Raw genomic sequence first — 14,673 nt, 5'->3', positions numbered from 1 at the left:
ACAGAAAAAAAAAAAGTTTTGATGTCTGCTGCAAAAAAGGTGTTTAACCACTTTACCCCCAGCCCTATTTCGGACACTTTTTGTTCACAAGTTAAAACCAGTATTTTTTCCTAGAAAACTACTTAGAACCCCCAAACATTATGTATATTTTTTTAGCAAAGACTCTGGAGAATAAAATGTCGGTCATTGCAAAATTTTTTGTCACGCGGTATTTGCGCAGCGGTCTTTAAAACGCCATTTTTTTGGAAAAAATTTGAAAAATCACATTTCACTAATTTAAAAAAATACTAAACAGTAAAGTTAGCCCATTTTTTTTGTATATTGTGAAAGATGATGTCACGCCGAGTAAATAGATACCAAACATGTTACGGTTTAAAATTGCGCTCCCCCGTGGGATGGCGACAAACTACGGTCAATAGAGATCTCAATCTGCGACGCTTTAAATTTATTTAACGGTTACCAGTTTAGAGTTAGAGTGTAGCTCTTTTTTTTAAATTATTGCCCACGCTCTGGCGATCGCGGCGATACCTCACATGTGTGGTTTGAACAGCGATTTCATTTGCGGCTCGACTTGCGTATACGTTTTTTTTTGTGCGCGAGCCAACGGTGACGGGGGCGGCTAAATTTTTTTTTTTTTTTTTTTTCCTATTTATTTTTTCTTTTTTTTTAACTTTATTACAGGTTTTTTAAAAAAAAAAAAATCTGATCACTTTTATTGCTGTCACAAGCAATGTAAACATCCCTTGTGACAGCAATATGTGTGACAGGTACACTTTATGGAGGGATCGAGGGTCTAAAAGACCCTAGACCCCTCCACTACACTTCCCTGTATGCAAAACGCCAAAAACGGCATTTTTGCATACAGCCGTTTTTTAAATCTGCCGCCTTTTGCGGCACGGTAACCCGGATGTGACGTCATGGACGCCGCCTCCGGGTTACGTCATCGGAGACCCGATCGATGCCGTTTCCGGCATTCATCGGGACTCCATCCAGCCGGCGGACGTGCCGGCTGGGTGCTCGGGGCTCCCGGTGGGACGGGAGCCCCGAGCAAAGCCGCGGAAGGCGGCGGGAGGGGGGGGGACGTCCCCTCCCGCCCCCCCGGGTAACGATCGAGCGGCTCCCGAGCCGCATCGATAGTTACCGACGGAAAGCCGACCGCCGGCTTCAAACAACGGTACCGGGATGATGCCTCTAGCTAGAGGCATCATCCCGGTATAACCACTCAAAGTCAGCCGACGTAGATCTACGTGGCTGGTCGTTAAGTGGTTAAAGCCCCGTACACACGTAGCGATTGTCGGCGAACGATCGGCCGTCTTTTGTCCGGTGCTGTCCTGTCGGTTGAAAAGTGCTAAAGACTGCACACAAATTTTGTCGGCCAACAACAGCCGACTGCAGAAGTGATGTCATGTGATGGTTAACTTTCCCTGTGTTTTTTCTTCTCTGAGCATGCCCAGTCTTGCTCATCTGCTGTTTGTCGGCCGAATTTTGTACTGACTGAGGAACAATCGGCCGTTCTGGTGTTCTGGCCAACAAAAATTTTAAAGCCTGCACACCAGATTCTGTTCGGCCGAAAAGTTACAGTCGGTTGTCAGAAGCATCATACTAACAAGCCGACAATCGGCCGATCGGACGTTGGCTGAATATTTACGGCCGACAATCGCTACGTGTGTACAGGGCCTTTAGTCAACATGGTGAATTAATCATCTAAATGTCAAAGTGGATCTAAAGCCAAAATTTTTTTAGTTTTGGACAGAAGATGGTTAAAACCCATAACCCATTTGAGAGAGATAGTTTAATTTAGCGCCCTGCAGATACAACACGAAATGAAAAAACTACAGTGAGGAAAATGCTCCCAGACAGTTGTTAGCGTAACAAGTGTCAACGATGGAAGACTCAAGTGACAACTCAAGGTTTTTCCCCGTCCCTAGAGGTCATGATCATCAGTACGATAGGAGGCTACATCTTTCCAGCAGAGACACAAACAGCAAAAACAATCTGACAGGAGTCCCAACATTTCCTTACTATAGTCAAATTGAAGAACAAAAATAAAAGATTTTTGTAAGATCTTACAGTAAAATCTTTTTCTCTGATGTCCATTGACATACGCAGCCTCCTCTGCATGAGCTGAGTAGGTGGCAGCATAACCCCCACAGCTCATGAAGAGGAGGCTGCGTCTGTCAATGGACATTAGAAAAAAAAGTTTGCTTTACATAAACTGAAGTTATGGAGGCAGCATTCTTAATGCTGAAACAGGACAGGAGACCAAGAAGTGAACAGAAGGAGGAAATTAAACAGGAAGAGCTCCCTGGTTGAGTCTGAGGGGTAGGTCGTCAGTGGGTAGGGCCAGCTTCAAGTCACAACATATGGGTTTTGGCAGGTCTTAGTGTATACAAAAATTTTATTATTTTAAACATCTATGTAGCATAGACTCCAAGGCCTCTTTCACACGGTCCGCATTCCGTTGCGGACCGTGCTCTGCTCAGCGGGGATCGATCCGCCGATCCCCGCTGAGCCGGTGGAGGACAGCTCCGTCCCCGCACTGTGTGCGGAGAGGGAGGTGTCAGAGCCCCGCTTCTCTCTATGGGGAATTGGATGAGAGCGGACCGCCTGTCCGCTCTCATCCGATCCCCAGGACGGATGGAAAATAGGGTTTCCATCCGTCCGGATTTCACGGAAAGGATCGGATGCAGATGGCAGCAGGTGTCAGCGGACATGTCACCGCTGACATCCGCTGCTCCAAAGGGCTGAATGGGGCATCCGATCTGATCCGCCTAAAAAACTGACAGGCGGATCTGATCGGAAAGCCCGTGTGAAAGAGCCCTAAGGGTCTATTTATAATAGATTCAAATATTATTTTCACAAAACGGTCACCCAAAATTCACACATTTTTACCTTTTGGATTCAACTGGAAAAATGTATTAATCCTGGGTAAAAGTTGTGTGAATCTTGCTTGAACACATTTAGAAAAAAAAAGCCCTTAGTACTGTGTATATTTCTTTATTGCACTTTCATGCTCTGCCCTCCTCAGACAATAGTGGTCACTTTTTCTCCTCTCAGCTGAAACGAAATAAAGTGTCAGCTGGGTTGAGATGGGCTTTAATTTCCAACTGAACCTTGATAAATAGGATTTTTCCAGATAAATCCAGACAAAAGAAAGCAAAGCAGCCTGGGACAAAAAAGCCAAGCTATGTATTCCCAACACTACTATGACAAGGCTGCCAAGGGACAGCTGCCAAGCCAACTTCAACAAGTCAATCAGAGATTATCAGCAGCTTAGGCCAAATGTACATTTGTCCAATTACAGGGCTGATCAAGAGCATTTTTAAAAAAACTTTCACAGTATCAGTGATTTACTACAATAGACAAAAAGGGACAAGGCATAGTTCACACACCTAAAACCAAACAGAGCATGTGAATGTTTTCCTATTAGACCTTTAGGGCAACCTTCTATAAATTATTATTATTATTATTTCAGGTACTTGTATAGCGCTGTCAATTTACGCAGCGCTTTACATATACATTGTACATTCACATCATATGAAATGCATCATTTTAATGTGGTTGTAAAGCCTGAAGGTTTTTATACTTTCAAGTATTCTTTGCATGAAGGTAAAAAAAACTTCTGTATGCTGCTTCCCCCACAGTTCCCCTATTACTTACCTGAACCCCCTCTCAATCCAGAAAGGTGCATGAAAGCCTCGGCTCTCCCGGAACTCCCTCTCCTCACTGGCTGAAACAGCAGCAGAAGCCATTGGCCCACACTGCTGACAATCACAGCCAGTGAACAAATGAGGAGAGAGTGGGGGCAGGGCCTAGCCGCAGCTTTATGTATCTATTGGAAGCAAAGAGCAGGGCTCGGGAGCACTGGTCATTGAGGAGGAGCCAGGAGCGCCGGCAGGGGACCCAAGAAGAGAATCGGCGCTGCTCTGTGCAAAACCATTACACAGAGCAGGCAAGTATGACTTATTTTGTTTTTTTTAAAAGCCAAATCTTCATATAACTTTAAAAACATGCAGGTCCCAGGGCTGCTATCTGATCCTGACTAAGCTACTGAAAAGCAATCCTACAGCCAGTGACAGAAAAATCTAAGTTTAGCCTTACATGGCTCGACTTCTCTCAGCATGGATCGAGAAATAGGCACTGCTGGCTACTGTATTAAAACCATTTAAATACAGAAAGGAACATCAAACCAAATTCAGATAAAAAGTATTTAGGATAATTTTCAATTTTTTTGATAAAAATTGGAAAAAAAAAAAAACAAAACAAACCCATGTATACCAGCCAAAGTGTTTTTTTTTTTTTTATTATTGTGGGGGGTTGGGGCACAACAACCCCCCCCCCCCCCCTTTAACAGGGCTCAACAGGATAAAAATTGGATGGACTGAGCAAAACCAGTGACTTTGCAGATCTATATTGCAAGCAGTATGAAACTGTACTCATGAAAGGAACCAACCTCACAGCAGTTAGTGAGCAGCTATCATATTCAGACAACCACTGCACCCATTGCTCCCTGAAAACCTAAAGACGGACTGCATCTGACAGCATGTAGTCACTGTTTGGCCAATAACTTTCTACCCAGCTCAGTTGATTTTTGTTGAGCTGGTTGGTGTTGAAAAGACCATCCACGCCTCACATTTTTAACAGATTCAGCAGAAATTGCTCAGAATTGGGGCCTTGTATGACTATCATAGGCCTCCATTCTGCACAATAGCTGTGGGTCACTGAGCATTACCTTTTAACTGGACTGCAAGGGAAGCAGAGGTCACCTGAAGTCTGACAGCTGCTGCCAAATTCCTACCCTCAGACTCTGCACTCATAAATGTGTAATGCTTTACAACATACAAAAGTCAACATTCAAGGAAAAAAATTGATTTTTGTAAGAACTTACCGTAAAATCCTTTTCTCTTAAGCTCATTGACAGACGTAGTCTTCTTGATTCTCAAGAGCTGGGTTATGTTGTCTCCGCAGGAGTAGGACTAGGCAGAATGACAAAACATTCTGGCTCCACCCTAGGGGGCAGTCCCTGAGGGTATATCCTCCCTCTCTCTGCTACAGGGAATCAGTTCTGTTTAAAGCAGTACAGAGAATTTAACCCAACCCAACTCAATGATAGAGGGGCGGGTACTACGTCTGTCAATGAGCTTAAGAGAAAAGGATTTTACGGTAAGTTCTTACAAAAATCCATTTTTCTCTATCGCTCATTGACAGACGTAGTCTTCTTGATTCTCAAGAGCTGGGACATCCAGAAGCAGTGCCACAAATGAGGGGTGGGATTGACAAAATCAAATCCAATCTAGTAGGCCCAACCGGTGCCAAACTAGAAGTTTTAAAGGCTCATTATAAACAAAAAATGAGACTAAAGAAAAAATTTTCCAACGGAAAAAAAACCCTCGAGGTAGACCACTGGTCTCCTCAAATTGCGGCCTGCAAAACCTTGCGGCCAAATGAGGCATCAGACGATGCCATTACATCAACTTTATAATGTTTAGAGAAGGTATGCACCGACGACCAGGTAGCCGCCTTGCACACCTGGACCACTGACGCCTGATGGCGAAAGGCCCATGACGCACTAAGTGCCCGAGTGGAGTGCGCCTTAACAGGGAACGGGGGCTCCCGACCCTTAATAGAATAAGCCTGCACTACCGTCTGTCTGATCCATCTGGAAATGGTCGCGGCAGATGCAGGCAACCCCTTTTTGGGTCCATCTGGGATCACAAAAAGTGAATCCGTCTTGCGAAACGAGTCTGTCGTTTTCAAGTATACCCTGATCGCCCGGACCACATCCAAGGAGTGCAAAGCAAATTCCCGAGGATGACTGGGCTTAGGACACAGGGAAGGTAACACAATTTCTTCATTCAGATGAAATTCTGAAACCACTTTTGGTAGGAAGGATGGATTCGGACGAAGAACCACCTTATCTCTATGAACCACCAGATATGGTGAACGACAAGATAATGCGGCCAGTTCTGACACCCTGCGTGCAGAAGTAATAGCCACCAAGAAGGCCACCTTCTGGGACAACGTGGGTAGAGGAATCTCCCTAATATCTTCAAAGGGAGGTTTCTGAAGAACCGACAACACTAAATTAAGATCCCAGGGGGGTAACGGCGCGTGCACTGGCGGAGCCAGATGTCGCACCCCCTGGATGAAATTCCGCACCAAGGAATGAGTAGCCAAAGGCTTCTGAAAGAAGATGGCTAATGCTGAGACCTGACCCTTGATAGTACTCAAGGCCAGTTTCTGCTCAACCCCTTGTTGCAGAAAAGCCAATATTCGACTAATCAAATAAGACCAAGGACGGAACCCCAAAGGTTCACACCATGCAATGTAGGACTTCCATGTGCGATGATAAATCTTTCTGGAAGTCGCTTTCCTTGCTTCAACTAGAGTAGGAATAACTGAAGCTGACAAACCTTTGTCCTTCAGCACCTGGGTCTCAATAGCCAGGCCGTTAAAGCCAGCGATCGTAAAGCAGGATGGAAGATCGGTCCCTGAGACAGTAGATCCTCCCTGAGAGGAAGTCTCCATGGGACGTCCGCCACCAGTCTGACCATGTCGGCGTACCAAGCTCGACGAGGCCAGTCCGGAGCTACCAGGATTACTGGGATTCCTTCCTCCTCTACCCTGCGAAGAAGTCTTGGCAGTAACGCGAGAGGAGGGAAGGCATATATTAGCTGGTATTGCCCCCACGGGGCGATCAGTGCGTCTGCGGTTTCTGCTAGAGGATTGCGGGAGCGAGCCACGAATCTCTGAACTTTCCTGTTGAATCATGATGCCAACAGATCCACATCCGGGGTGCCCCACCGTAGGCACAACTGGTGGAAAACGTCTGGATGGAGGGACCATTCCCCCTGATCCAGGGTCTGACGGCTGAGATAATCTGCCTGCCAATTCTCCACCCCCGGAATGAACACCGCAGAGATTGCTGGAACAAATCGTTCCGCCCAGCGAAGAATGCAAGCCACTTCTTTGGCCGCTCGGACACTCTTGGTGCCCCCCTGATGATTGACATAAGCCACGGCCGTGGCATTGTCCGACTGGATCCGAACCGGGCTGCCCTGGAGCTGCTCGGTCCAGTGAATCAGACAAAGTCTGATCGCTCTCAGTTCCAATACATTTATCGGTAACCTGGATTCTTCCGGGGACCAAAGTCCCTGGACAGATAACTGACCAAGAATTCCTCCCCATCCGGATAGACTGGCATCCGTGGTCACTATCGTCCAATATATTGGCAGAAATGACTTTCCCTGGCTGAGCATTGGAGACCGAAGCCACCAAACCAGAGACTCTCTGGTCTGTTTGCTCAATCGTATCTGATTGTCCAGGGATTCCGGATTCCGATTCCATCTGAGAAGAATCTCTTGCTGAAGAATTCGGGTATGGGACTGGGCAAATGGGACTGCTTCGAATGAAGCCACCATCAACCCCAGAACCCTCATGCACGTCCGAAGGGAAGACCAGCTGTTGGACAGTAACAACTGGACTGCTGATTGAATCTTTCGAAGTTTCCCTACCGGAAGGAAAACTCTCGTCCTGATTGTGTCTAGAATTAGACCCAGATATTCGAGCCTCTGGGTGGGAACCAGAAATGACTTTTGCTGGTTCACCAGCCACCCGAATTCCTGTAAAGAAATCATAGTAATTTCTATGTTTTGTAGCAAGGTCTGAGGAGACTCTGCATGAAGCAGAAGATCGTCTAGGTAACCTAGAATCGATATACCTCTTTGGCGCAGAAGTGCCAACATTGGGGCCAACACTTTTGTGAAGACCCGCGGCGAGACCGAAAGGTAACGCCACAAACTGATAGTGGTTCTCCTCTACGGAAAAGCGTAGAAAACGCTGATGTCCTGCGAAAATGGGAATGTGAAGATAGGCGTCCTTGATGTCTATGGACGCTAGGACACCCCCTGGATGCAGGAAGGCTGCTACCGTGCGAATGGACTCCATTCTGAATCTTCTTATGTTGACGAAAGAATTGAGTGCTCTTAAGTCCAGAATTGGACGCACTTTGCCCTCTTTCCTGGGTATTGTAAACAGGTTTGAATAAAACCCTTGAAACCGTTCTGTCCAAGGAACGTGGACTACCACTCCTTGTTGTAGTAAATCTGTGACTGCTCTCCGCAGATCTTCTAAACGATCTGCGGATAGTCGGATATTGGAAGGGAAGAATCGCGCCGGTGGGAGAGATCGAAACTCGATCTTGTACCCTGACCTTATGACTTCGCAAACCCATTTGTCCGGGATTCTGGAAAGCCATGGATCCGGGAACCGGCGAAGACGTCCCCCCACCCCAGTTACGGGTGGGGGCGCACCTTCAGGCTTTGGATGGTTTATCTTCAGGTCTTGGGGGGGGGCTTTTGCTTGCCCGACCAACGACCCCTGACGCCTCCTGTAGGAGCTTTGGAGGACTTAGTTTTTTCACCCGCTGGACGAAAAAACCTCTTGTGAGCAGAAAAAGAAGGCCCTCGTCTTTGACGAGTTCCTCTACCTTTAAAATTTTGCGGTAAAAAGGTGCTTTTTCCACCGGTGAGATCCTTAATGATCTCATCTAAGTTGGCTCCAAATAGACGCTCTCCTGAAAAGGGGATATTAGCCAATGCTTTTTTGGAACCTTGGTCGGCTAACCAACCTTTTAGCCACAGTGTACGCCTGAGAACCACTGCTGAGACTGATGCTCGCGCCATTAATGGAGTGGCGTCTAACGCCGCATCACATACAAACTGTAACCCCTGTATCATTTGTTCCAACAAATCTGATACCGCCTGAGGGACTTCTTCTAAGTCCCGGCGTAACCACTTGGTCCATTCAGTTACAGCCTGCGAAACCAGACCAATAGCAATTATTGGTCTGAAAGCTGATCCAATCAAGGAAAACATGGTGCGAGACATAGCTTCTATTTTGCGATCCACTGGATCTTTAAAAGACGGAGCGTCTTCTAAAGGAATAACCGTGGCTTTATTCAATCTAGCAATAGGTGAATCCACCACAGGTGGTTCTGTCCATTTCTTAATCAGGGTTTCCTCAAACGGATAACGCCTGTCAATGCGTTTAGAAATATTAATGGTGCGTTTTGGCAGACGCCATTCTTCTTCGATTGGATTGCCAAAACATTTGGGCAATGGAAAAACCTTTGCTACTTTGATGCGTTTTTTAGTCCCAAAAGGGATCTCAGTTTCAGCTATTTCTGATGGAATACCCTGTAACCTTAAGGTCTCTTGAACAGATACAATGAGTGCGTTTACCAACGCTTCCTCTCGGGCTATGGCGGACGCCGAAACATCCTCCTCACTGTCTGAAGAGACAGGACCCGAGACACCAATACCAGATGAAGTACCTGCAACTGCAGAAATAGGCTCAGAGTCTGAATCCGAAGTTTCAGATAATAAGGGGTTAGGCGGGGGTCGCTTTCTTGCGCCCTGTCCCTGACAAGCCACTTCCACCCGGGACACAAAAGTTTCCATAATAGCTGACAAAGATTCAATTGTCAATGGGGTGCTGGAGGATCCCGCAGACCCCTTGAGGGGATCCGGAGGAGATACATGAGTGGCAGGGTCCATGTTAATACAGGACACCTTTGCCAGCAAAAACAAAAAAACTTTTTTTTTTTTTTGTCTCCCCCTAGCGCAATAGCGCCCCTCAGAGTACCTGCTTCTCGATCCCAGAGAGAGAGAGAGGGACCCCCAAGGCTCACCAACCGATGCAGTGCAGTTTCCAACAAACTGCAGTCAGCGTCTGCCTTACACAGACTGGAAGGAGCTGTTTGCTTTTTCCCGGGCAGAAGGCGTGGCTCCGCCCCCTGTGTACGCCTTCCGACGTTCCCAGCCCTCCACGAGGTAGCTGGGCTCACAAAACATGGCCGCCCCCATAGAAGAGACATAAGACTCCAAAAACATGGCGGCCGGCGTGACCTGAGGACATACAGGCATTCGGTCTACGGCAAAATGGCGGCGGACCGCCGATATCGTCTTCCCAGCACATCCACCTGCACTCTGCTAAGAGGTGACATATGGATCTACAGAGATACACTGCACATAAGGTAGGATTATACCTCCTATGTCTGCTGTAATGTTACAGTCTGCTGGGTAGAGTGTTAGCTCTTGAACCAAGTCCACTTCCCACAAACACATGCTGTATTACAAGGGGGACTTGTAAGTGTCAGATATATACTGACCATATATGGAGGGGCCCATAATATATACTGCCTCATAATGAGGAAAAAAGGGAACGTTTACTCACCATACCGAACCGACAGGCACCCTCTCTTCACAATACCCTCTCCACCGGGGTGGGGGTTTGTGGACGCCTCGACTCTCTGGTACCTGGCGTCCAAGTGAGACTTTTAACTCGCAAAGTCAGTCCCTTTACTGGGACTCCGTCGCGGCCGACTCAGCGCACTGGTCTGCACGCGCTTTTAGGCAGAAACCGGGGTGACCACTGGATTTCAACATCCAGCCCGTCGCCCGGCCCCGCATACTTACTTGAATATGTCGCGGCCGACCAAGCGCAATGCCATGGTCTGCACGCGCTCGTAGGCCGGCTGGGGTGACCACAAGTGTCGCCCAGTCCGGCATTTTTGCTTGAAGATCTCACAGGAAAAAAACACTGGAGAAAACTACCTAAAAAATGTCTTTTTCTTAAAGAAAAAAAAGTCTTTGCCAGGACCAAAAGATCCCAGCAAGGAACTTAGGTCCTTACTCCTGACTAGACAGAAAAAAACTGATTCCCTGTAGCAGAGAGAGGGAGGATATACCCTCAGGGACTGCCCCCTAGGGTGGAGCCAGAACGTTTTGTCATTCTGCCTAGTCCTACTCCTGCGGAGACAACATAACCCAGCTCTTGAGAATCAAGAAGACTACGTCTGTCAATGAGCGATAGAGAAAACAGACTTTTTTCTAAATAGCTGCTTGCAGAAAAGAAAAAACACAAGCTACACAGCAAACTCACAAGTGAAAATTAAGATTGAGTGTAACTGATGCTTTAAAGAGGAACTCTGCGTTTACTGTAACTTTTTTTATTTTTTGTATCTGGGATTACAACGCATTCTCTGAAGGCTGAGGTGAAGATTCCAATGCCATCAGCCTGCCTCTGGGGCAGCCTAGAGATACAAAAAGCCAAGAGATGCAACTTGCCAGGAACCAAACAAAGCCTATATTTAATCTCTGCCGTTAGGTAAAGAAACCAATGCAGCTAATTTTAAAGCAAAACTTAGCAATAGAAAAAAAAAAATAACTAGTTTTAGTAAGAAAGCAAAATTTTAGAGAATTACAATCTAACCTGCCCAAATTTTAAATGCAGATTGTATCCCCAAAAGATTGCCTTCCAGTTACAGGACAGGACAGGAAGGAAGGAATCTCCCAACAAGAAAAAAGTTACACCTTGTAACAATCGTTCCCAGAACACAGGTCACCTTTTGAAAATTTCCCTTTCCTCTTTTGGTGCAAGAACATATTTCCCATAATTTCTGTTTGAATGACAGCTGTGGTAAAAGTAAGTGGAAATTCCCTTATTGGGGGCACAAGCAGCCATATAAAGCACACAGGTGTTCAAACCCTTCCCCTCTTTGCCCAAAACTAAAAAAGGTTTAGGTTGGAGTTCCGCTTTCAAAAAAAGTCCTTGTGTAACAATTATGAAACCATCTGTGAAATGAAATAACACAGAATTTTCTCAGTCATATTTATCTGAATATATGCAAGCACAAAAGCTTTTTTTCCTGAAAACAAATGCATATAGGAGCAATGGGTGACCGTTTAGCGGTGTTTCCCTGTTATGGAGCTAACACTGCAGAATAGTTAAATTTTGATAGCCAACAAATAAAACTCCACCTACTCATTAATAAACATGCGGTAAAGCACTAATGCCCCGTGAGGAACACAGATGGATACCGTTACTTACCACAGCAGGGTAACACTCTTTTGTCAAGCTGCAGTTAACATTCACTACTTTGCCCAGTAATTCATCTCCAATGCGTTTCATATCATCGTCTTCCTCTTCACTGCTGCTGTCTTCTTTCTCATCTTCCGTCCTATGAGGAGACATGAGAACAGAAACATTTAATTGCAGTTCCAGGAAGCTACAACATCTGGGTGCTAAACTATTTCTGTTGAAGCATTCTCATTTGAATTAAAGCAGATCATCAACACAGCAACTATATAAATAGTTAAAAAATATACCTGCCAAAGAAAATGTAATTCTGTTAAGCCAGCCTTCTTCAAAAAAAAAAAAAAAAAAACCTATGCCCCATGTATAATCTCTTTACTTGCAACCTACTCCGTAAACATCAGCAGCAGGCAGCTTCTTTGGCTGTAAAGGAGAGGAGGGTTTAATTCTGCTATGAAATTACTGTTCAAACCACACATGTGAGGTATCGCCGCGATCGCCAGAGCGAGAGCAATAATTAAAAAAAAAAGAGCTACACTCTACTCTAAACTGGTAACTGTTAAAATTTTTTAAAGCGCCGGCCGATTTTTATTGACCGTAGTTTGTCGCCATTCTGCGGGTGTGCGCAATTTTAAACCATAAGATGTTAGGTATCTATTTACTCAGGCGTGACATCGTTCACAATATACAAAAAATGGGCTAACTTTAGGGTTTCGTTTTTTTTTTATCTGCAGTCAAATGCAATTTTTTTGTAATTTTGCCCCAAAAATGGTGTTGAAAGACCGCTGCACAAATACCACATGACAAAAAATATTGCAATGACCGCCATTTTATTCTCCAGAGTCTTTGCTAAAAAAAAAAATATATATATATATATATATATATATATATATATATATATATATATATATATATATATATAATGTTTGGGGGTTCTAAGTAGTTTTCTAGCAAAAAATACTGATTTTAACTTGTGAACACAATGTGTAAAAAATGGGCTCGGTCCTTAAGTGGTTAAAGTGGAACTTTAGTTAGAAAATGAGGTTCTGCTAGATCACTTCAAGCTGGCCTATTTTGCAGGTATATTTATGTAAAACTTTAAAAATAAGTGCCTATAGTGTTTAAAATCCAGTATTACACCATCTCACCCTGCTCTGTTTTTGACAGGTACCCTTCCCCACTTCCAGAAGACAGCGCCGCGGCACTGTCCCTCGAAAGTTCTGTCCCCTTTTTCCTTCCCCGGCTGCCGAGCCAATGAAAATGCGCAGCACGCTTCGCTCATGTGCAGTAGGGAACTGGCTGTGAAAGGCTTCATTGTCAGTTTCCCTTAGAGTGAATGGTGGCGGCATCCAAAAATCCACTAGGGTGCTGACATTGCAGGCTCCCTGGACAGGTAAGGGTCTATATAATAAAAGTCAGAAGCTACAGTATTTTTTTTTTCCCACAGCTGGAGCACTCCTTTAATTTTCTGACTAAATTCCCACTTTAAAGAGGTTGTAAACCCCCCTGTGAGGTTTGTACCTATAAGTAAGCCTATAATAAGGCTTACCTATAGGTACTGTAAACGGTGCAAGTTTAGGAGATATTTACTGTATACTGCGCCAATGACGTCATCGGTGCATACGCTCTAAAGGAACGGCCGCCTCTGCTGTTTCTTCAGAGCTCTGTGCTGTGACCAGCGGCTCTGGCATTTATGCGCGGGAGTGACATCACATGGCTCTGGCCAGTAGCACAGCCGGAGTCTGTATGCGATGCATACTAGCACATTATGCCTTTACTTTTTAGACAAGGGAAAACCAAAACAAAGAAGAAAAAAAAATACTTCCTCTTTAATTTGGAAAAACGTTTTTGGGCCATTAGTTAGGTACCAGTAAGATATCTCTAATGATGTGTGCCTCACTGGTGGCTGCTGCTTCTTTTTTAAACAATGTTACTCATTTGCAGCATCTGATGGTGATGCCATTGAAGAAGTCCAGGTAGTGAAACTGACAATCAGGGCAAGAGACAGCAGGCAAAAAAGATTGCTAAAACATAGCAAAAAACAGTAGGGAGCTTGACTTGTGGCTTCTTCATTTAGGAAACCACTTGTTTTTATTTCCTGTTATTGGACAAGGGGAGATGGCGACATCCATACTTCACCTAACCATTCATAAAACACTTTGTATTCTTTGAAAAGAATACAAGATGTTTTCTGAATGTGGGACTATCAGAGGCTGCATGTAAGTAACAAGAAACAGCAGACAAGTGGGGAACATTTTACTAGGAGGTACATTATTGGTACTCAACTAAGGCCCCAATAAAAAATAAGTTGCTTTGTTCAGAATTTAGCTTTAATTTTTTAATGTATCCGAAGCAATTTTTTTATTAGTTTTGAATTAACCTGTTGCTGACCGCCCCACATACATTTACAGTGAGGCAGCGGCTCCTGTGCGCAGAACCACATACAGGCACATCATTCTGCTCTACTGGGTCTAGGGGAGCACACGTGAGCCGCCGGCGACACACTACCGCTGCGATTGGACATAGCAGGAGGGAATCAGCGGGTCCAGCAGACTCTATGTCCACCGACACCCAGCGATCCTTCAGGACAAAGGCAGAACGGCTGTCTGCCTATGTAAAGAAGGCAGATCACAGTTCTGTGACAAGGGAAGGGTGTGATCCTGTGTTCCTACAATGCAGGAACACAGATCTATGTCTTCCCACAGTAAAAGCACCCCCCACACAGTTAGCAGCACTCTCTAGGAACACATTTAACCTTTTGCTCGCCTCTGATGTTAACCCCTCCCCTGCCATATT

At 45.3% G+C, this 14,673-nt stretch overlaps 1 protein-coding gene across 1 annotated transcript in view; it reads right to left on the bottom strand.

Annotated features, from left to right (window-relative positions):
• ARID4A (AT-rich interaction domain 4A) overlaps nt 1-14,673 on the bottom strand; it is a 135,812-nt gene that overhangs the window by 98,855 nt on the left and 22,284 nt on the right. The window contains exon 8 of the mRNA XM_082275233.1: nt 11,893-12,022. Within this exon, the coding sequence (XP_082131359.1) occupies nt 11,893-12,022 (130 nt within the window). The remainder of the gene's footprint in view (nt 1-11,892; nt 12,023-14,673) is intronic.

This window comes from Pelophylax lessonae (assembly GCF_965119305.1).
Source record: "Pelophylax lessonae genome assembly, chromosome: 13".
Lineage (NCBI taxonomy): Eukaryota > Metazoa > Chordata > Amphibia > Anura > Ranidae > Pelophylax > Pelophylax lessonae.
Note: the sequence above shows the minus strand (reverse complement) of the source record. Positions and strands in the feature narration are given on the sequence as shown.